Raw genomic sequence first — 22,523 nt, forward strand, 5'->3', positions numbered from 1 at the left:
TAGGCCCATGGGTGGGTGCAGTGTTGTTGAGAGCTGAAGCAGAAGACACTTGTAGGACTCTGTACAAGACCAGAAACAGTAGTTGTGGTGAGAGCAGAGCTTTCCTATTGCCCTGATCCCCCTTCTGACCTTGCACGTGTCCTGTATTAGCATGTTTCAGCCCTTAGGCAGGGTAGCCAGGCAAACGTGACCTAGCCCACAAAACTCATGTTAAAAATGTTTGGCTTTATTTATTTATTTATTTCTTCCAAAGCATTTTAGAAGAGAATGTTGGTCAGAAAGTCTGCCAGGACAGGGAGGGAGCCTCCCAAACTCACACTTCAGCTACATGCACTTCAGGCTAGATGCTCAGGGGATTTGAATCAGACCAACCTCTTGGTGTCTGTGCCTACACCACCAGCAGGGATCTGACCTCCGTTAGGCAGCAGCTGGCAAAGCATCAATCAGCACTTTGCAGGGTTGTGCTCTCAGGCAGCTGGTGGGCTGTGTATTTTTCCTTGCTGTGCTACATGAACTGCATCGTGACTCATACCTCGTGGGCAGGGTTGATGGATGCTGCTTGCCTTTTTCCTCTGCCTTCCTCTTACTCTGGTCTCTGACATCCAGCTTGACTCCTGATGCAGCATTGTAACTGGGGAGGAACTGGTTCCTGGATCCACAGCATAGCCCAGGGGGCTTACTGACTCTAGCAGCATCTTGTTTTGAATTCTCCTGGTTTAGCTCTCCAGTAGCTGCTTCCCCACATCTGTCTGGATGTTTCTAGAGGTATATTAGGGGTTGACTTGTGGTTTTGTTTTTAGTAGATTGCTGCTGTCTACTGAGGCCACATACATTACTGGAGCTGGGCTTTACTGTGACAGCTTCTTGGAGGAAGCTTCTGTTGGCCACTTGGCTTATTTGAACCTATGCGTTTTTCGTTCCTTCCTTGTGGCAGGGTGAGTGTGTGGAGAGAGGCTGTGCTGGCAATGGGTGGGCGAGCATGAAGGAAGGCTGTGAATCTTCTTCCAGGTTTCCTATGCTCTCCCCAAGGGATCTCAGAGACAAGAAATGAGTACTTGTGACTTTATATCACAAAGGACTGTAGTTTGTAGGCCAAGTCAAGCCTCTTCCCTTCCTGTCTTCACTTTCCCTCTCTCTGAAGTGGATAACCCAGTGATACATGCCTCCGTAAAACATTCCACAAAGCTCTGAATGTCTCCGGCAGTGTCTATGAGCCAGGCAGGGTTGTATTTTGGTTGTGCATTTCCTTGCAGGTTTAATGAGGAGGTCCTGCTGGAGTGTTGAAGGTGGCACAGTGAGGGAAGAAGTAGCATGTGGGAAGAGCCAGCTCCAGCCTTTCACTTTTTCCATTTATAGATGTGCGTACTTTGGGTGTGGGATTGCTACACCCTGGGTGGAGTGGGAACAGGCCTCCTTAGCTCAGCTCTAACAAAGAAAAAGCAGGAAGCTGGTTAACAAAACTTTTTTTCTCTGTCTCTCTTGATCCTCTATGAATGTGCAAAGCGGGATTGTTAAATTGTAAGCTTACAAAATAATTAAATTATCTTTTGAGACAGGATTTAAGATGAAAGATTGTATTGCAACCTGAGAAACTGGAGCAGGGAATGTTGATCTTTGCAAACAGAACTAGGTATTGGGGGTGGGGTAGGAGTGAGGTGCAGAACTGGGTGAATATTCATGATGGTGAAAGCAGTAGATGTTTAATTTTAGCATCAGGAGTGGGCACTCTAAGCTGGAGCCTGCTGGGAGAATTGCTGTCTTGTATCTTAAGCAAGGATACCCTTGTCTGAGTTCATGCTGAGAGGGGTTTGAACTTCTCACCTCTGAAGTATTTTGTGGTTGCATGCCAAACTCCCGGCACTCTGCGACTGATACTTCCGTGCTGAAGATGCCCTGACTCTGGGGAGCTGGTACTCAAAGTGTGAGGCGAGGAAAAACAAGCACAGGAAACACCCAGGGTAACTCACCCAAGTAATCCATTAGCAACAGTCCGTTGCTACTCCCACTTGCAAGAAAGGGTTTGCAGGGTCCCATGTCAGTTGCTGAAGCTTTTCTTGATGAGTGTTTTGTGTAGAAGACCCTGACTATCCCCAGGGATCCCACATGCTGCTGTAAAGCTGATGCTTTTTCCTATAATTTGTGTGTTTAGTTGTGCTTTGCGCTTAACAAACTGAGTGACTTCTTGCAATCAGACAGGGAACAGTTTTTCTGTCATCTTCTCTGTGGCTTTTTGGGTGAAGTCACTTCTGTATAGAGATTCAGGTTGGTTTGAAAGGAGACCTCAGTGGGGTTTGTGCCATATGACAGCTCTGTGATTAAGGTGAGCTTGCCCCAGAGCCTGGCTCCTTTAGCTGTTCTCCCACTGTGTACGTCTCCACCCATCAACCAAAGGCAGGAAGTGGCTTCTAGCTATATAAAAGTCAAACCAGACAGGGCTTCCCTGGCCAAAAATGTGACAAAATGTGCTAGAACCCTTATCAAGGTAAGCAAATGTTCTCACTATATTTTAACTAGCCATTCTGGCCTCCTGCTCGCAGGCTGGTGCTGACAGCAATTCCTAATCTCTAGTGATCTGTAGTAAGCAGACCATTCCCTTGGGACACAAGGAAGAGACATGCTGAGTTTTGATCAGTAAAGCACGTGGTTTGCAACCAGAGCAGCAGGTACCACCCAACAGTAGCTCCATGTTCATTTCGCTTGTTTTTTTAATACAAGTTACTTTTTTAAAAATGATGTGAGGGAGCCCAACAAGATACAAAAGCGACAAATGTCTGGAGCTCTTCACTCATTAGAAGAGAGAACATCCTGTGCTGGGAGGTTTGAGTGGGCTTCTGAATCATTTGCTTGCTCTCAACTGGTAAAGGCCTGTCTCACGAATCCAGCAAGGAGTGAATCGCTGCCCTGTACGTACGCTCCGGACGCAAAGGCTTAAAGCAGAGCGTGCTGTACGACGTGTAGAGAACATGTGCCACTTGAGCCAACGGGTTCTGCCAGTGGCTAGGGGTGTGCAGCAAGGTATGACCCCCGTCGTTGCAGCATGGAGGCAATTGGCACTGCTGTATGTGTTCTGTCAGCATCCTTGGTAAGGGACTGCTGTCTGCAGAGCAGATGCTGAATTTTGGACAGAGTGATTTCCCCAAGATTACCCATGTTTGCTTACGGGGGGACAGGAAACTGAATGTGGGTCTCCTCTCAAAGGATGGGTTGTTCTTTCCTCCCTGGGGTCTGTGCTTCTTGCACAGCCCGGGAGCAGAGTTGTGTTCTCTTCCTGTTGCTTTTTGAAATCTCATCTGGTTATTATCTGTTTATTATTTAGAAACAGAACCTTTACTGTTTGGTCTCCAGCCAAACTATTACTGATTTTCTTGGTGCATGGTGCAATATTTTTGAGCCTGTGCACAGATGAGGTATTTTAGCAGTTGCAGCAGTTTTCCAGATTTTATTTGTTCCCACTTTTCTTTTTAATTGCCCCAGCAAGCAGCCCACTGAGCCAGAGAAGAAGACTTACAGGTAGCAGAGATATCATTCAATAAGACAAAACCATCACAGTGATATGTCTGGAAAAAGAGCTAGGACTTTTTCTTCTTCCTAGTTCAGTTTTCATGGAGTGGTTACACCCTGTCACCTGCTAATCATGGCTGCATATGCATCTGCTGTGGACTGTAGGAGGGAGTGACACTGGCTCAGTGTGAAAGTCAACATGGTCTTTAAGTGGCATCCCCAACGCAAAGGAGGAGATTTGGAGAGGACTGTGGTCACTGCATCCATCCCTGTGCTGCTCCTCTGCCGTCCCCTCTGTGAGAGTGCCCAGAGCTACTACGGCCCTGGGGTGCCTCTCCTGGCCATGCTCGCTGCTGTAATGTAGCCTATCCCTGTCATGCTTTGCAGATTGAAACACTTATGATGGAAATGCAGAATCCAGACACAGGCCTCAAGATGCACACTCAGAGGGTGATGATCACAAACATCCCACATGCCATGACAGGTAAGAGCTTGTCTTGGGGAGGGGGCTAGCCAAGGAAGTTTTTCAAAGAAAAACTGTATGTGGACCTCACGGCCACCTTTGGGTTTCCACTGCCTGGGTGCATACTGGAGCCCCTGTTCCCAGTAACTGTCTGCAGTATATCCTTTGAAACATACCTGCTCCCTTTATCTCATTCTCACTCATGTTTCATTTCACTCCCAGTTCTTTGCAGAAGAGATATGAAGATTGCTAATCATACACTTATAGCTATCTCGCGTGAGTTTAACTCAGTTGACTTTGCTTTTGCCTTAGAATACAGATGAACAGAAGCTTCAGTTTCCAAACTTGTTGTATTCCTCCTGGTGCTGGATCACAAATCAGGATAAATATTAAAATTCAATTAAAGTAGGCAGAGTAGAATCAAATTGAAATATGGTGCTTCAGAAATGAACAACAAGCAATTAGTCTTCCTTTTAACATTTTCTAGTAATAATCATTTTTCTTCAATTTGCAGAAAAGAAGCAAAATATTCAACCCACTTCTGTCTCTAAATGACAGCTTTTTCTTCCTTCAAACAGGCTGAAGAAAAAACAGATGTGTAGCTGTGCTGTGCTATGTCATGTCTAGTGTTAGAAGCAACTCCTATCACAGTCTTCCTTTGTGCCTGCTAGTTCCTTTCACATGACACTAGCAATGCACTCTCAGCACTTCTGTTTCCCTACTCTCCAAACCATCATGTAAGCTCTTGTGAGGGATCCTCCATTGTAAGTATTCACACAAACTGTACCAAAGCCTCATCCTGCTTTGGGCTTTCTGCAGCATTTTGAAATTCAGAACAAAAACTCCCACTGAAACCAGTGAGCTTGCTCCAGGCAACTAAGGAGAAAACTTGGTCAAATAGATTAATTCTTCCCCATGGTATTTGCAAAGCCCTGTAGGCCCTGTGTATTGTTTGTTTCTTTTTTTTTATATTTGGAAGCAAAGTCATTAAGATTAAGTTACGTGCCCATGGGCTCAGTCTGAGTCAGTGTGACGGTAAGGAGAATTGAAGCTAAGGAGCTTCAGAATGACGCCTGAAGTCTCAGGAGCACGTCCTACATGTTACAGTCCAAACTGCATAGCTGCTGTGTAGCTGAAGCTGGTGGGGTGCTTTGCATCTGCAAAGCCTTGCCTCCTCTAGTTTCTGTTGAATAGTTAAGGCAGAGCTACAGAGAAGTTTCCCCTATACTGAAGATAATGTGCCAATTAGGTTAAATGAAGTGAGAATAAGTACTTCTGTTGATGTCTAAGCACTATAAAATACCACTTCCTGAAAGCCAGTAGATAGATGATGTGGAGGGAAGATACCCGTGAGTGTTCATCCTCTTTATGTGCTCTCTGCTTGGTTCTGGTTCCTTAACCAGAATTGCTCGGAGTTCCCTCTTGCGTAGGTTGTAAATTCTAGTCAGCTTCTGACAAGCATTTGGGTTGTGGTCTCCTTTCTTGTCAGTCATTTTCACTCTCTAGACTATGATATTTTTAGTGCTACTCAAGTTGTATATACAGTTACTGGCTTTTAGGTGTTGCGGAAGAGGCTGGTTCATGTTTAATGAGGGAACTGTGAAGACACTAGAGCAAATCAATCGGTGGATGCTAATCCACTGAAGAAGGCTAAGCTCTTCAAATTCAGGAAGATAGCTAGGTAAATTCCATGACAGTAAAATGGCTCACAATTGAAAAAGCAAGTAACTTTCCATGTTTAATGCACACCTTTTAGTGAAAATGCTTACAAAGAGAGCTGTCTAGAAATGAGTGATGAGATAATCCTTTAATTTCATCTATTTCAGGAAACAGGCAGTAGGATAAAAGCTCTGAGCCCCATTAGAAGGCTAAGTCATCACTCCAAAGTCGAGAAAGGTCGTCATTTCAATTTGCAATTGTAGAAGACATTTGAAGGAAGGGGCTGTTGGTATTGACGTGGGACTGACTGCATTTTTGCCTGGCCCTGTTTAAATGGAAGGAAGTTCACAGTACTGTGTTCTGGGATGCAGATTACAAGACTATTGGAAGTGTATGTTGGTTATGAGTATGACTGGCCATATCCCAACAAATGAACTGGGAGAGATGAAATGTTTGTGAATACAGAAATTTTGATTCCTTTCAATATGTTCTGTTAGCACCACAACTTGAATTCTAGACTTGGATATCGTTTCTGCACTGGAAGTAATATCTCTTAAAGGACTAGAGAAGATCAGTCACTGATCTCTTTCTAAAGCTGAGATAGCACCATGCTCTGTGGATCTGAAGATACTTTGCGGTCATTCTTTCCAGATATGATGGTGCAAAACAAGGGCACAATATCTTCTCTGGAAGTGTGAGCTCTTGTGTTGCTTATGTCCTTTCTAAGCCCATCATGACAGTTTAAGTGATGCTTAGGCCATATGTTGGGTTTTCTGCACGCTCACAATGTACCAACCTGAGTTAATTGCCTTTGTCACACTCCCTCTCCCAATCAAAGGCTGATGCCTGCTCAGCCAGGAGAAACTCCTGAAGGATAGTGTGGCTGGTAGGAGAAAAGCAGTGCAGGTTGTCTCTGCTTCTCTTGCATGGTGCGTTTGAGGACATATATGGAACAGGGGATCTGTGTATTTGGTAGGCTTCGGAGCAAATTTAGGGGTAAGGATTGGAGAAGTCTCATCTTGGCCCATGCACTGCACGCTTCTGACTTGAAGAACCTCATCAGTTCTTTGTTTTACAGGTAATGATATACTGCAGTGGATTCTCCAGCGTTTGCAGATCACTGAAGAAGGTAAGTAGAAATGTAAACAGAGATGCCTTTTCAGCTTTATCTTTATAAAAATTTAAGATCTCCATAGGCAGAACCCCTTAGATGTATTCTTCTGTCCTGAGCAGTAGCTCATTTCTGAATTCCACTGCAGTGTTTCTGTGCAATCAAAACATCAGTGTTCTCCATTTCCAGAGGCACTACACCTGGGGGACCTGTTTGTCAAATATGGATACATCTACCCTCTGCAGGAGCCAAAGAATCTCACTCTTAAAACAGACAGCAGCCTGTACAGGTTCCAAGTGAGTTGCACCTTATCTAAATGCATTGAGCTAGTTTGAAAAGCAGACAACCGGAGCAATTCTGTAGGAGGTGAAGTCATGAGACTGAACTATATAGTTATGCTTATCCTTCAGCATACAGAAGGAAGAAGAAAGGGGTCCACAGAGAAGCCTGAGGCCAGTTTTCTCACTCTGACACCAGTTCTGCATGTCAGATCACAGCTTACAAGCAAACTGTGATACTTCCTTTAACTAAATTAGTGTTCTTAAAATACTGTACCTTCTTCTAAATGTATTTTTCCTTCTAGATCTTAAAGTATCAAATGAAATCTAGTAATAGGTGATATCTGGGTAGTATCTAGCTAATAACCAATACTATCTGGGGACACTGAATAATTATCGTAATCCATTACTGTGCTTTCTATGTATTCAAGTTCATGGATGGATTGTTTCCCTCATGATGAGAAATTAGGATACTCTCACAGGTACCTCAAATGAGGAGTCTGCTTCCCCCATGCTGCCAAATTAGGCTCTAGCATGTCAGTGTAAATGCTCAGGCAGAAGTGAGGGGTTGACCATTGTAACTGATTGCAAAGCAGAAGTGGATTTGACATTGATGGTCTAATGAACTCTGTTTTCCTGCTACAGCTGGCTTAACTGTACCACTGTGTGTGCTTACACACAGCCAGGGAGTTGAGCTTCTGAGCGTGGTAGAGAGAAACGGGTGGTTCTCCCTCCACTGTGGGTGTCTCTAGGCATGAGTTCAAGGCTACTGTGCACTAACTAAGGGCTTCTTCTTGCAGACTCCCTATTTCTGGCCTGCACAGAGCTGGCCTGCTGATGACACAGACTATGGTAAGTGATAGCATTACATTTTTTTGACACAGATTTGAAAATCCTGTGTCCTTATGCATAGAGTTCTGTGCCATGTTTACTGTTCATGTCCTTCTGCATGTGGTGACCAACCTCTTGCATTTGCTTTCATATTATTTTGTGAGTAATGCAGAATTGAGGGAGCACTCTGAATGTGACATCTTATCGTGGCCCTGGTTAGATAAAGTACTTAAATTTCTATGAACATCACCAAGACCCATCAGGCTGGAACACATTTAAATGCCCTGCTGAGTAGGGAAGACTTAAACACAAGCTTAGATTTCACTGAGTAGTTAAGCGTATTCCTGGATCTTGGCCCAGGACTGTCCCCCTGTAGCTTTGGATCAAGCCTTGCATTTAGAGATAGTTCTTCATTTAAGCAATTTGTGGTTGCTGCCATATCTTGATAGCTCTTCCGTATTGATTTTTTGCTGCCATTGTAATGCCTTTTATTATAGGACTGGTCATTAAACTTGGGCCCAACAGCTTGATTTGCTCCTGCAGGCTGTGCTGTGCAGTTCAGACTGGTTTGTTTATGCTAAGATTGTTCTGTGTGCCTTTTTATCTACATTATGCTATAGATCACCTGAGGGGTGGAAAAAAAAAGACTTTTAGATTGGAACACTTTATTTAAAACTTGGGACAAGACATTAGTCTGTACTTGGAAAGCTTGTAGGAACATCACGAAAAACCTCAACATCTTAAAGATTTGGCCCAGTATTCTGTGACCCCTGAAACCTTGGCTCAGCTCCCAGAGGAGGAGTGATTGCTGGTATAAGGAGCGTACTGCTCATTATGCTGCGCTCTAGAGCACTGGAGCGTGGCTGCTGCAGTCTGTGTACCAGCTCATGAAGTATCCTTGACAAAATGAAAGCACTAAGTTCATCTCTCTTCAGTGAGCTTTTTGTGAGATTGGAGCTTGTGCCTGGGAAGATATCTTAATAGACAAGGATGTCTGTGTGTGTTGTGTGGGCAGTTCATCAACTAGATGTGGATATGGTGGTCTAACTGTCTGTTACTGCTTATTTACTTTTCCCTATCCAGCAATTTACTTAGCAAAGAAGAACATTAAGAGGAAGGGAATTTTAGAAGAATATGAAAAGGTAAGGAGATGTACTTGTTCTGTTGCAAGCCCCAGGTTTGCTGTCCATCTGCTGCTGTAGCTGGAGTGTGACAAAAAAAAATTGCCTATTTTCAATTGCATGAAACATTACTCCAGTGGCCTCACAGGCCAAAACTGTAAAAGTGAAAAAGTAACTGGTGCCGGAAGAATATTCTGAAGTCAGTGATAATTTCAGCAGGAGTAATTGCCCTCCTTGCAGTGGTATTTTTGAAATGCTGTAGTTCATAGGAATGACACTTGGAATAAACTGGATTTCCTGGCTCAACTGCCAACCTAACCTCGTTGAACTGTTGAGAGTCAAGAAAGCCCTAGGATGGGAGTGGCTTGTCCAGAATTTTCATACTAACTGCTTTTTATTTTTATTCCAGGAACATTACAACATGCTCAATAAAAAAATAAACTACAAGTGGGACTTTGTTATTATGCAGGCCAAAGAGCAGTATAAGTGAGTTGACTTAGGTTTTGTTATTTGCCTCATTGGGGAGGGTATGAGAAGGCAAAGCTTTGTTGTCTTGGTATGCAGTTAAATTACAGTTTAAAAACATAACTGCATAACAAATTACCATTTTAAAATAACTTGCAAGTGCCCCTCAAGATTGTTAAACAAACCTGACTTCCGTATCAGCTTGAGGTTTCTCGGTTTAGGAGTGTCGCTTTGTTCACCTCGTACTTCGTGAGTGAAGAAATCTAGCTGTTTTCAAATGACTGGATGCCTGCTTGCAAAACCTCGCTGTTGCCTGCTGCACCTGCTTTTCTCTTTTTGCCTGACTTTTGTCCACCAAAGACGTGGCATCAGTGTGGTCTGTCAAAGCGAGAGCACGGGCGGGGGTGGGTGCCTTTCCTGCTGACATGTGCTTATACCTCTGCAAATGATTTTTGCACATGAGTGTAGTGTTTTGCAACTGATGTAACTGCCTGAAGAAGCCAAGGTTTGATGCTGCAATGTAGAAGTCCTCATTTGGTACAGTCTCTTTTGACTCTAATACCAGGCTTGTCTGTGAGCATTTGTGGATCAAGCACCGGGACTTAGGAACTGTTATCAGTCTGATTCAGTTATTGTTTGCATGTATCTGATAACAGAACTTCAGATCTAAATTAAGAAGTAGTAAGTAAATGTTCTCAGCAGGGACTTCTGGAGAAAACTTTCAAATACACCTAGAGCACCTAGGCAAAAATGTCTTGATTTTTAAGAACTGAATGCTTCAGATTCCCAGGGATAAGACTACTGCTTTGGAGATGAATCCACAGAAGTGGAAAAGATCTCCCTTTACCTTTTCTACTTTCCAGCACGGTATGTTTGCTTCTGCTGTTCAAGGACTGTTTATGTCTTTCCCAGGATTGTAGCCAGTGGGTCAGAATACAGCTCATCAGATAATTATCTCATTAAACGTGAGACTGTTGTTGTAAACTGAAGTCAGACTTAGGCTAAGAGATGCCAGATGCATTTTTAAAGTTAGATAAGACTATATCTATCTGAGACTTTGACAATACTGAGGCTGACTTTTGCAGAAGAGCCTGTATCCGTACTGTTAAACCACAGCAGGGTGGCCACATTGTGAACACTCTCTTGGGAACGGTCCCTTGCCCGGGCTAAGTCCCAAATCGTGCCTGAGAGTTGCCTAGGAAAGAATTAGTTGGTCCGGCCCAAAACATCCTCGTACCTGTTCTATTTAATAGTAGAGGTGATTGAGTTTTAGTGCCTGAGAACATTCTTGGCACTATTTCCAGATCATTTGTGTGAGGAAATGCCACCCTTTACTGAAAGACAGGGATGAGATATGTATAGAATGTGTTTTTGCGTGGAAGTCCCCAGACGCTGTCCAGCAACATCAGAGACCAATAAACATGAGGCAGCCAGACTAACCACAAGTAACTGGTTGTTAGCATAAAACTCTACCAAAGGGCTATCTAATCAAAAGAGGATGTGTCTGCTCCCAGCTGAGCTCAGGAAGAAGGTTTCTCAAAAACTAAGGGGGTGGGGAAGAGAATAGCAGTCATGTGTGGCCATGTGAAGAGCATGATTTGGAATCTAGAATTAGATGTGATCAGGAGTAGCAGCCTATATAAGGATACCATGCAATCAGCCTGGGATCCATGTTGCAGGAAAGATGGGAGGTAGGGTGTGTGTGTCACCTTTGTCATCTTGCTAATTTGGGGAGAGAAGGTTCATGAATTCCCCTGCTGGAATTAAATCCTGTTCTTGGCTTTGCAGGGCTGGGAAGGAACGGAAGAAGGCAGACAGGTACGCCTTGGATTGCCAGGAGAGAGCCTACTGGCTTGTGAATCGAACCCCTGTAAGTAGAGGGTGACTGTGTACGGCATTAGTGTCTAAATGGTGCTCTCTCAACCAGGCTGTAGGGCTGACGAACCACCTGTCTCAGTGGCAGCAATGCAGATGAGGTTTGGGGGGAAGTTGTAGATATAGACAGAGGTGGATGTGCCACAGCTTCGTCAGCTCTCCCAGCTGCAGACTGGGAGGCAAAAGGAATCCTAAATCCACCCACTTTTCTCCTTGATTGCTTGATTGCCCTCAAAAATGCAAGGAAGGGAGGTTCAGCCTCAGTATTCCAGGAGAGTGAGAGGAAAGCTTCCCCTGGGGCACTGTTGGCTGCAAGCCACAACCGGGCAGCTGCCCCTCAGCATAGTTCCTGGGCAAAGCTGTTCTGGTCACAGCCTGCTTTTAGACAGTCTTGAGGAGCAACGCTCTCCAATCCCATTCCTCATTAAAGCCCTTAGCTGAATATACTGTGTAAGGCAGCAGAGGAGAATGATGAGTGAGAGCCCTTGTAGGTCTGGGGTTCTACTTGTGCTTGTGCGTCCCACTGACTTTTAAACAAATGAGTTAAAGCTATTGATATTTCTTGTTTGTAACAGCCCGGCATGCAAGATATCCTAGAGTATGGATTAGACCGAGTAACAGATCCCAATGAAAATAAGGTAAACCAGGTGAGACAGCATTTTTGTCACTGAATTTACTTGGGAGGACCCAGATAATGACCCTGAGACTAGTTTTTTGGGTGTTGCAAGCTGAGCAAGTCAGCTCAGCTGTGACAGCCGAATGGGCCAGAAGTCAAAGCTGTCTCATTGTCCAGGGGTGTGACCTGTGAAATAGTGTTTGGCAATTTTTTTTTGGCTTGGAAAAAAAAATCTTATCAGCTTTCTTGCCATGTCAGTTAGTGTGAGTGTGTAATTACAGGACATGTTCTCTCTGCTGGTGAAACTGAATTAAGGAATTTTCTGCATCCAGCTGCTTGTTGTGTGTGTGATGGGGTTGTTTGTGCTGAACAAATTTTATGTAGGGTATAAAGGATCAGAGGAAAGATCCAGGTTTAAAAAAAGACCTCCAAAAGGGGAATGAGCAGGAAGAAGATGAAGTTGGGGGGGTGCAGAGGAGACAAAATATGTTGCCTAAGAATGTATATTGTGTAGCGAAGCCCTGAAGAAACAGCATTAATGACCTGAGACTGTAAAAACTGAGTAGGACCAATTTAGAATTCACAGTATAGCAAGTGCAGTCAGTGGCTGAAGAACTGGAGCCAACCTTCCCTTTCTTCATCAGCCCTTTTAAGTGATTCTGTATTTATGCACTTCATAACATTCATTTGGAAGTGAAGTCAAAGTGTATCTTGGCAATTAAATGCAAATGTTACTGTGATCAAACTCACTGTATTCCCACAACTTCTCATTTTTGTAAGAATTTTTAAACATCTCAACAGCCAGAGGCAGGATAATTGCTTTGGCTAACTATGTTCTGTTGCCATAGAGACTAAAAATGAGCAAAATGCTAGGACTGGGGGGATATTTTATTTTTTTTAAATGCTGTAACTGGCAGCTGCAGAAATGCTTTTTTTTCTTTCCCCCTCTCCCCTCTGGAGAGGAAAAGGAGGAGTGGCAGAAAACAGATTTGAAAGAGTAGGCTGACTTCTCGTTCTTACCCACAGTTTTATAGCTGATATGGAAGGAGATTTTAGGTTTGCAAACTTCCTGAAAACTTCTAGCCATCTGACAGCTGTTTGATAGCACAGGTGAACTGAGGTGATGGACCACAGTTCAGTTCACACTCTGGACACGAAAGACTTGTGGCCTTTCACGCTTAAATGGAGATCCCAAGAAGTACTGAGGGCCTGAGCTAAAGGACATGAAGCTTGGGGTGACTTCACTGCCTCTCCTCTTTAAGCTGGTCTCTGAGCCATGTCTCCTCTGTGGAGGTTGAACTGGAAGGGGAAGGTTCTTCTTGCTTCTGCTTTTGTTTTTGAAAGATTGTTTGACAGTGCACTGAGAACAGCTGAAAGACCAGATTTATCCACCATTGGATTAGCTGCTTTCCCTTTTCTGCAAGCTGTTCTCAGATGCTTGTGGCTCAATAGCTTTTCTGAGCAGAAAGGATGGTTCTCTAAGTTCTGTCTGGTGTACATGCAGAATCTGTTGTCTGGCTGTTAATGGTCTCTGTAAACTTGAGTAGTGGTTGGACAGGCAAAAGCACAAGGGCTGCTGTACCTGCGATGTGGTCGGGGAGGCCCATGCCCATGGCAGAGGTCCATGCAAGCGGTTGGCTGAAAATTAGCAGATGTCCCGGCACTCAGGAGCTCATGACTTTAGCCTTCTGGACTGGCTGCAGACATAGGGCTCTTGAACAGCCCTGGGCCACAGCCACACTCTGCAGCCATCAAGTGCATGTTGAGTGCTCAGGCAGTGGCAGCTGGGTGTGACAAGGCTGTGCTGGCTGTCCAAGTGCTGCTGTGTGCCTCAAGAAGGAGGCTGTCCTGAAGAGCACGTGGTACTTGCCTGAGCCAAACTGAGGTCTTTCACTAATTGTCATTTGGACTTGAACCCTGAAGGCCTAGGGAGCTTACCCAGGGTAATTGTGATAAGTCATTTGTTAAGGGCATTGAAAAGTTAATCTTATTACAAGAAACGACTCTTCTGCTCTAAATCCAAAATTTATCTAAATCTAAATTTCCTTCCAAATGAGTGGGTGGTATGGGGCACTTTGGCAATGCTCTTGTGAGTGGCTGGGTATGGTGAGGAGCACTGGTGTTGTGTGTGCAGCAGGACACTGGGATCGCTGCTGGGGCATTTTGCAGGAAGGAGCCAGCTGGGGTAGGGTGTACAGGCTCCCTTGTACCAGTAGTGAAACTAGAAGCACTGGTGATGGGAGCACTTGGGAAAGGGAAAGGAAGTGATGTGCAGCTGTAGGGTGGAATAGCTAGGATCCTTCCTAATTACTGCAGCTTTCAGAATTAGAAAGGGCTGGAGGCACAGCTACCACCTGCAGTGTTTGTTGGGGAGAGTGATGGATGTGTTAGTCAGCACTGGGCTCCTCCTTGATTTGTCTCCAGCTGTGTGAGCCTTAGCAAATCTTCTCCTCACCCTGGGCACCCCACCAGAGCCGCCCTGGCTTTCCCAGGCCTGGCTGTCCAGATGGCTGACCCTGAAGACTCAGGCTTTGGCAGGAGTGGGTCCTTGGTGTAGGATGCACACTCAGTATAGAAAGGCAGAGGGTTAGCCTTTTTTCTTTATTCTTGTTTACCTACATATAAGACTTGTCTACATGATGGCGCTTTAATTCATGGCTTTCTTAGTCTATATAGCATTTAACTTTGTGTGTCTCTTTTCTCTTTCCTGCCAGCTGTTTGTCTCGTGCGTGTGTGTGGTGTGACTGCCTGCCTCTGAGACCCCTATAGAAGACTAATACAACTTAACTACCATACGAGCTGTCTTCAAGCTGTTACACCAGCATCTGCCTCTTCTCACCCCACTGCGCTAGGGCTGTCCAAGACATCCATCTGGCAAAACAGAAGAAGAAATGAGGGGCCTTTTAAAACCATCTAATGGTTTTAATCTGATGATTTTTTTTTTCATAAATTAAATGCCCTAACTGCTCTTAAGTTTCATCAAATGGAACAGTTCAGCTGGCACTTGGTAAATCCAAAGGGGCCTGATTTGTATCTCTGGTTCCCTAAGGAGATTCCCTCCTATTATGCAGGAAATAGCTGGCCTGAAACAGAAATGAAACCCTCTAAAGAGGGCAATTCTAGGACATTAAAAGCGATGAGTTTCTCTACAGAAGCAGATGGCTTTTTGTCCTCCATTTCTACAATGTATCTGAAACAACGATGACACTGTAGAAAAAGGGAGTGATGCCTATGCAAAAGCTGGCCTGACATCAGGTGTACTGTTACAAGCAGGAAGGGGTACAGAGCTGTTCTTTAGTCCTTGCATCACTATCCTGTTAGCTCCCAGCATACTCAAAACAGACCTGATCCTGGACTTTTGAAGGAAATGGGAATTTTATCCTGGAGTTCTGTGAGCAGGGGTCAGGCTCAATGTTATGATCAAAATGGAGGCAGAAAACAGTTTATTTCTGCTGTGAGCAGAACAGTGTTTCTGTCGCCCACCCAGCTACTTTCCCAAGTAATTTTCAGACTAGTCAGCTGATGCTGTGGGAGTTCATTCTTTAAGCCCGATTCCTTTTGCCTTGGAGTTTTGCTTACATTCAGGTAGCAGTGTCAGTGCTCTGGCTTTTAATAAGCTCTGCTCTCATGCCTTTGCAGCTGCTACTTCCTGCTAGCTGTTACTAGTTTCTCCCAGTCAAACAACAGTTGCATCCTCCATCTCCTGTAACATGTCCCAGGAGCCTTTGCATCAACAGGGAATGCTGAGGACCCCTGTGGCCAACGATCCTACTGTTCAAGATCATTATACTTACCCTGATATGTCAGCCTTTAAATCCTCATCTCAGTTCCATGCATGTGGCCTGCAGAGCATTGCTGCTACTGCAGCTAGTATTTGTTTTCCTGGTTGTCCCTGCTGAGATAATGTCTGCTGCAGCTGCTCAGAGCCAGTTATGGCACTTCCAGCAGAAGGAAAGCTTCCTCCCCTTGCGATCGCACAGCGAGGTTCTCTGTTAGTACCATATTGGCTAGGTTAGGTTTGTGTTAAGATCACATGGGCTGGCTTCACGTTAGTGCTGTACAGACTGGCTGGTCTGCTGCGTATCTGGCTCCTGCCACTGGAATGGTGAGTGTATCTTCTGAAAACCAATTCATTTTCAGCTAAATGTGGATATTTTTCTTCCATATGTAGAGCAGCTTCTCCCTCATGAACAGGACTAGCTATGGGGTTTTAAGGCAAAACCACATCTGTCCCCACTGTGGTCCTCTCAGAAAGCAGCCCTGGGAGAGTGTCGTGCTGTCCTCGGAGCAGGGGCAGCTCGCTTGCTGGAGAGGCTGGGAGAAGCATACTGCTGGTGTCACTTTTATACCAGGTGCTTCGTTCCTCATCGCTTAAGAGAAGTGCAGCATTGGCACCCTGCAGACCTGTGTCTGCCACAGGGTTAATTAGACGGGATAATTCTGGGCTGTGGATTATCTGTGTGACTCTTGTTGGCTAAAACAGGAGATGGGAAGATGCAGAGCTGAAAGCCTGTCTAAGCCTTTAAAGGCTTTCTGGGAACATCTGTGACTTAGCCTGTCTTTCTCTCTCCTTCCTCAAGTTTATTTCACACAAAGTAACTGTGCTTCAAAGGAAGCTATGTGAATAAACACCCTGCAGTTAATTTCTTGCCTTCAACTGCTTGCTCATTTGTGGATGGCATATAACATATTTTAAGTTATTCAAATCACAACATAAGCACCCTTTGCACAGCAGTTACTGCTTCTGAGGCTTTTAATTGTGGTGTTTATATTTTGCAATGTGTTGGTTCCTGTCTCCTTCAGCTGATATTGAATGATCTAATCTGTGTCTTGTAAATGAATCTATTTAGGTCCATTAGAATAACCCTTTAATTGAAGGCATACAGGCAGGCTGTGATGGAAGAGGCAATGCTAAACAGTAAATACAGCTAATGGAACCGTTTACGGTGTGTGGATGCTTTTAGCTTTGATGATACGCCAGTTAGTTGAGCTTGCTGTGTTTTGATTTTAATTGTAATGAGAATTAATTGGAGAAGGCTGCACAATGGCAGCCCTGCAATGGTGTTTCATTTGTTAAAAGAAGTGGGTGAAACCACCTACCCCAACTTAACTTTTATTTCTTTATTTTTACAGAAAAAAACTATGGATGTTTATAGGAGAGAGGTAACTGGTCCTTCCTTCATTTCTAGGTGTTCATCCTACACACTTATATCAGTATTCATTGGTGCTCAAGCCCCCTTTGCAGGGGGCAAGCTGTTTTAAAAACACCTGGGTTTGGCTGGCAGAGACTCTACTCCGTGGAGTTTGCAGTCAACATGTCTTCAGGATATTTCCTGCCTTGGCACCTCCCATTACAAACAGGCAGCAGCTCTCCTGCTGGTGACGGGAAGACTCGAGCAGGGACAGGCACCCTAGGGCTAAGATTTAGTAGATCTAAATTAGTGACAGGAAAGTCATAGGAGATGCATCCAATGGCACTACTATAGAGACAGCCAAAGACTGATGATGATTACATGCTAAATCCTCTAGAACACTTGTATGTGGCTAAAATTATGGTGTGGGGACAGAAGTGATGTGGTCACTGTTGTCCAGTTACACAGCGTAGGAGCTCATGTTAATTACTTGCACGTTGTAAAATGCTCCTCAGACATCTGCAATAACCTCAGTGAAAATAACCATTTTGTCAAGATAGTTTAGGGATTTTATGATTCCTTGGGCATCCAATGATTAGCTTGATTCTCTCAGGGAGAGAGTGACTGAGCTTCAGATAGATGGCCATGTTCTCTCACTTCCATGCACCTAACTGCGGATATATCTGATCTCTCTCAGATCATGTACTATCAGCAGGCTATCATGAAGTCCAGAGTAAAATCTTCTGTCTCCCTGGAAGGGTAAGTCCCTCTTCTGTCTGTCCACATGTTTAATTAGTCTTCAGTACTCATCTTTTAATGAAATGATTAAGCTATGTCTTCTGGGAGCTGGTGACTCACTCTCAGGAATTGACACGGTGGCCACACAGTGTTGTTGGTGTGCTGGCTCTCCAGGCTACGTGTTCCCTGGGCCAGAAGGTGTAATGCAGAGGAGAGTCAGAGCCTCAGCCATGAGGGGGAGAGATGCTTCCTTGGAGCTAAGGGGAGCTTTGCTATGAATGTCTGTAGAGCAGCATTGCCCTTTTGGTTGAAATTCCTTCTGAAATCATGAGGCATTTTAGCTGATCGGGCCTTGGCAGTAGGGCTTAAGACCTAACATAGTTTGGAAAAGCAGCCCTGTTGGGGACATCTGGCTAGGATGCAGCAGCGAGTCCATCTTTTGTCTGTGCTGGATGAGCAACAAACAGACTGACTAGCTGACCCTCCTGGTCTCTGGTCCAAAATCTGCTTGGCTGGATTCAGCCCCAGTGGATGTTCTTGCTTGGTTGGTGATGGACTCCCAAAGACAGCAGAGCTGGTGAAGTCTCTGACTGTTCTGTGTTATGAAGGAACATGATAGTCCCCATGAAAGTCCAAGCGACTCATTAGCAATTCCTCTTCTCGGGGGAGCATTTCCTGTTAGATTCTTGATGTAGCCAGGTAAGTGCAAAGTCCTAGTCCTAGCATTAGCCTGTTTACTTTGTTCACCACTGACATTTCTTACCTGGAATTTTATGTGCTGGACAGTTGCCTAGAGGTGCAGTCTGCACCATCAGTCTGTTTTTTGTATGTAGTTACTAGTGATTTATGTCAAATCTGAGATAAGGAGGGTGCTCAGACCTATTAGCTGGGAGCAGATAGTTGTGCACAAATGAAAGAGGAAAAAGTTGTGGGAAGCAACTCCTTCTATGATGAGGATCATGACTTGTGAGGCAACAAAAATTCTGCTCCTTTGTCTGTCACTGACTCCTAGGTCCCTTGAAAACTCTCCTTGCCTCAGTTTCCCAAACAGTGATCTGGAGCTGGGGAGAGACTTGGTTACTTTCCAGGAATTTTGTGATACTTAACTGTCTGGCAATGGAGCTTTTCATATGTTAGCCCTTGTCTTGCTAACGTGTAGCACCCAGTCCGTAGGTCCAAAAATCCTTGGCAAATTTGGATCTCTCTCAACTGTGGGATTGGGTCCAAATCTAATTATTATTGATTAGGGTAAGATCAGCAACTAGATAGCGTGCATGCATCAGAGCATTACATTGATTTAGGAGGAACTGCAAAGCACTAATCATTAAAAGGACAGAGCAGTATTACCTGAGCTGACAGATTTCTAGCTTGATTAGAATATATGTATTGAAGTGAATTATGCAGGTGCTGAATGCCTTGGTGTTTCCACTGAGAAGATAGGATCGAGCACTTCTATGCCAAACCTGTAGCATGCTTTGTGCAGTAGCATTGTATAACTGCAGGGTCTCTGCCAAGATGCCTGTTAGCGACAAACCCTTGGACAGTGCACTCTCAGCTTTGAACACATTAAAGCAGTTTGGCCTGGAATGAATTTTAAACACAAACGAGGTGATTTTTTTTTCTTTCAAGAATGAAAAAGAGAAGAAAAAAACTAAAATCCAGGACATCAGTGAAATTGGTTATAATTACTAGTCTGGTCAACTCAGAAGGTAGGAGAAGTGTTTGTCTAGTTCCTGCTAGGGCAGAGTTTTTCATTTCATGCCAAGCCCTTTTCAGACTCATTCTCAGAAGAGCAAGCTGTATAGTAGGAATACGGAGGAAAGGAGAGGCCAGGATGTGCCCTCCACACTACCTTGCTTCTCCCAGCATTTCCTGGGCTCTCCTAAGCCCAGGGGAAAGGTTAAGGAAAACCCAATCCAGTTGAATACAAAGTTTACTTCCCTTTTTCTCTGGCATTTTCCTCTCTGTAGTGGGTGGCACAACACAGCATAGGGGCAGGCCTTTGTCAGCCTAACCTGTTGGCTGGAGGAGACAGAAGCCTTTGTGTGGCCCGAAGAGGCAAAAGGAGGTGACAGAAGAGTCTTCTATCTCAGCACTTGAGCTGCCAAAATCATCTCTTTCAAAGACAACTGCAAAACTACTGTTTGACGGGAAATTGGGGGGGGGGGAGGGGAGAATGAACTGTGCTAATTAAACAGTGTTTTTTGCAAGCCTGTGGGCCACATTCCAGATCCCAGTTCTAGCACGGCTGCCTCCTCTGAAGATAACCTCAAATAAGTGATTATGGACTGTGGTTATAATGGGGCTGACTGCAATTCTGCTTGCAAATTAATATTTTGATTTTGTTGAATTTACTTGCAGGCTTGTGAAGTACTCGGAGCAGTTCCTCTCCAATGATCCTATCCTGTCTGGATGTCTCCCCAGCAACCCTTGGATAACAGATGACCCTGAGTTCTGGGACCTCAATGCAAAACTGTATGTGTTTATATTCTCTCACCATCTTGTGTTTTACACTGAACTTTTTACTGATAGAGATCAGAAAGGGGAAGCATTAATCTTGCCATGATACTCAGCCTCCGATCGTGAGTTGGGAAGCATTCCCCTTCTGACGTAGCTTGGCCACTCTAAGGAAACGATTTCTTGGGAATGCTCTGTGCTGGACTTGCAGCATTATCTTCTTTCTCTTGAAGTGGAGACTTCCTCAACGTTATGAGAATTCACAAACTCATTGTGGGATTATGCACTTAGCAGCTGCTGAGTGGGCCTAATCCTCCCCTCAGATGAATGCAGTTGACTCCTACTGGCACAGAGGTGGGATATGACCAGGTATGCTTGGGTGTAGCTACATGGCTTAGCTTTAACTCATGCGCTACCAATTGTGTTGTGATACAGAGTTTAACTATTAGCCCTTGGTCCTTGCGCATGCCACGGTGCATTCTTAAGAGAGAGAGTTTGGGCTTCGGATATGTATTGGCTGTCCATCCCCTCTGTGATGACTCCATTTGGAAGTTATGGGCTAATTACACAATGGCACCTCTGGGATAAATGTATACAGCATATTACTGGTTCTCATTTGAGTTAGAGTGATAATGTCCTATTAGTCAGCTCTGAAGGATACTGTCACAGAACACATTTATGAGAAACTAAGCCCTGGGCTACAACCACTGCTGCCTCCAGAATGGTGCAGAGTGAAACCTCCTGCAAAGCTGGGAGAGCACTGTGAGAGCAATAAGAATACAAGGTTAATTCTAATCTCACTATATAACAAGTTTCTTAATTACCACTTACTTAGTGGGCTGACTTCAGGAGCTGATTACAGCATTCTGGAAAACAGCACAGAGAAATCTGTTGGCATTCTAGTAAAGGGTATTCAAGTTTTAATTAATATGTCAATTAGATGGGCTATGTGAAACTTGCAGTGATATTTGTGTTAAAATTCTGCAGAGTGGAAATCCCCACCAGAATGCGTGTGGAGCGATGGGCCTTTAATTTCAGTGAGCTGATAAGAGACCCAAAAGGTCGACAGAACTTCCAGCTCTTTCTGAAGAAAGAATTCAGCGGTGAGTCTGTGTGTCTCTTCCCTTTGTCTGGGCTACACTGAAGGAAACTACAGCTGAGGTAGAGCAATAGTGGAAATTCACATCTCTGCGGGTACTGAGAGCTGAGACAATGACGAAGTCACAAAGCAAAGTGAGCAGAAGTTATTTTGGAGTAGATGGCCATGCAGTCAGTGCCTGCAATACCACCTAGTGGTGCAGGACACAAAATACAGCAGCAGGGCCCTCCCTGTGCAAGGGGAGTGTTCTCAGACCAGCTGGAACTGTGGCTCAGTTCGTGTGCTTTTACAAGTGTCGTTTGCCCCGAGCAGAGAGCAGCACAAAGCTATTTCTTCCTTTAGTCCCGAGCAGATCTTCAGGATGGGTGTTACAATTCGAGATGCTCTGAACTGGAGTCAATACACACCAAATCAAACAAATTTTAGCTTAGGAGCTGGCAAAGGAAATTGAAGTTTCCTCTGTCTCGTTCTCTCCTAACTAAGTCCTTGTTGTACAGGAGAGAATCTGAGTTTTTGGGAAGCCTGTGAGGATCTCAAGTACGGAGACCAATCCAAAGTCAAAGAAAAAGCAGAAGAAATTTACAAGTGAGTATGAAAGTTTTTAATTCTTAAACTCATTCTAAAGCAGCCCTGTTGCCTCCTTCATACATTGCCGTTCTCCAAATAATTTATTTCTTTTTTTCAAGAATGAAAGAGGGAGGAAAAAACTAAAACAAAGAGGCTTTTCTTTGAAAGCTGCCAAGTGTGGCTGTGCTATGTCCCATGTAAGAAAGGAACACTTTGAAGATAAAAGCATAAATTTATTTTTTGTTATATAAACTACTTTATTCTCCTCTCTTTTCCACTGTTACACTTATCTTGTAAAGGAGAGGACTTAGACTGTAATTTAAATACAAGAGTGAAATACCAAAAATCTGGGGACTGCCACAAGGCTTGCATGCACAAGCAAATCGTAAGTGAATAAATACAGGTAATTTAAGAAATCATTTCTGTTTCATTGGGATCTACCTCGGGGTAAGGCTACTGAAGAGCAGCTAATGGCATCAACTTTGAGTGTGAAAAGTCTTAAGAATTATCCTCTACCCAAGCTTCCTACAGATGAGATGATCCTTAGTTCATGGAGGTGATGTACTTTGAGATCTTCAGGGGAAATCTTTACGAAGGCACTAGAGAGACT

General features: G+C 44.3%; 1 protein-coding gene across 1 annotated transcript in view; it reads left to right on the forward strand.

Annotated features, from left to right (window-relative positions):
• Positions 1-22,523, forward strand: part of RGS9 (regulator of G protein signaling 9) — a 30,260-nt gene that overhangs the window by 1,930 nt on the left and 5,807 nt on the right. Inside the window, exons 2-14 of the mRNA XM_062591516.1 lie at positions 3,889-3,985; positions 6,702-6,752; positions 6,924-7,030; positions 7,813-7,864; positions 8,927-8,985; positions 9,374-9,450; positions 11,218-11,299; positions 11,880-11,951; positions 17,054-17,083; positions 17,750-17,811; positions 20,152-20,265; positions 21,235-21,350; positions 21,844-21,931. Coding sequence (XP_062447500.1) covers positions 3,889-3,985; positions 6,702-6,752; positions 6,924-7,030; positions 7,813-7,864; positions 8,927-8,985; positions 9,374-9,450; positions 11,218-11,299; positions 11,880-11,951; positions 17,054-17,083; positions 17,750-17,811; positions 20,152-20,265; positions 21,235-21,350; positions 21,844-21,931 — 1,007 coding nt within the window. The remainder of the gene's footprint in view (positions 1-3,888; positions 3,986-6,701; positions 6,753-6,923; positions 7,031-7,812; positions 7,865-8,926; positions 8,986-9,373; positions 9,451-11,217; positions 11,300-11,879; positions 11,952-17,053; positions 17,084-17,749; positions 17,812-20,151; positions 20,266-21,234; positions 21,351-21,843; positions 21,932-22,523) is intronic.

This window comes from Rhea pennata, chromosome 19, assembly GCF_028389875.1.
Source record: "Rhea pennata isolate bPtePen1 chromosome 19, bPtePen1.pri, whole genome shotgun sequence".
Taxonomy (NCBI): Eukaryota; Metazoa; Chordata; class Aves; order Rheiformes; family Rheidae; genus Rhea; species Rhea pennata.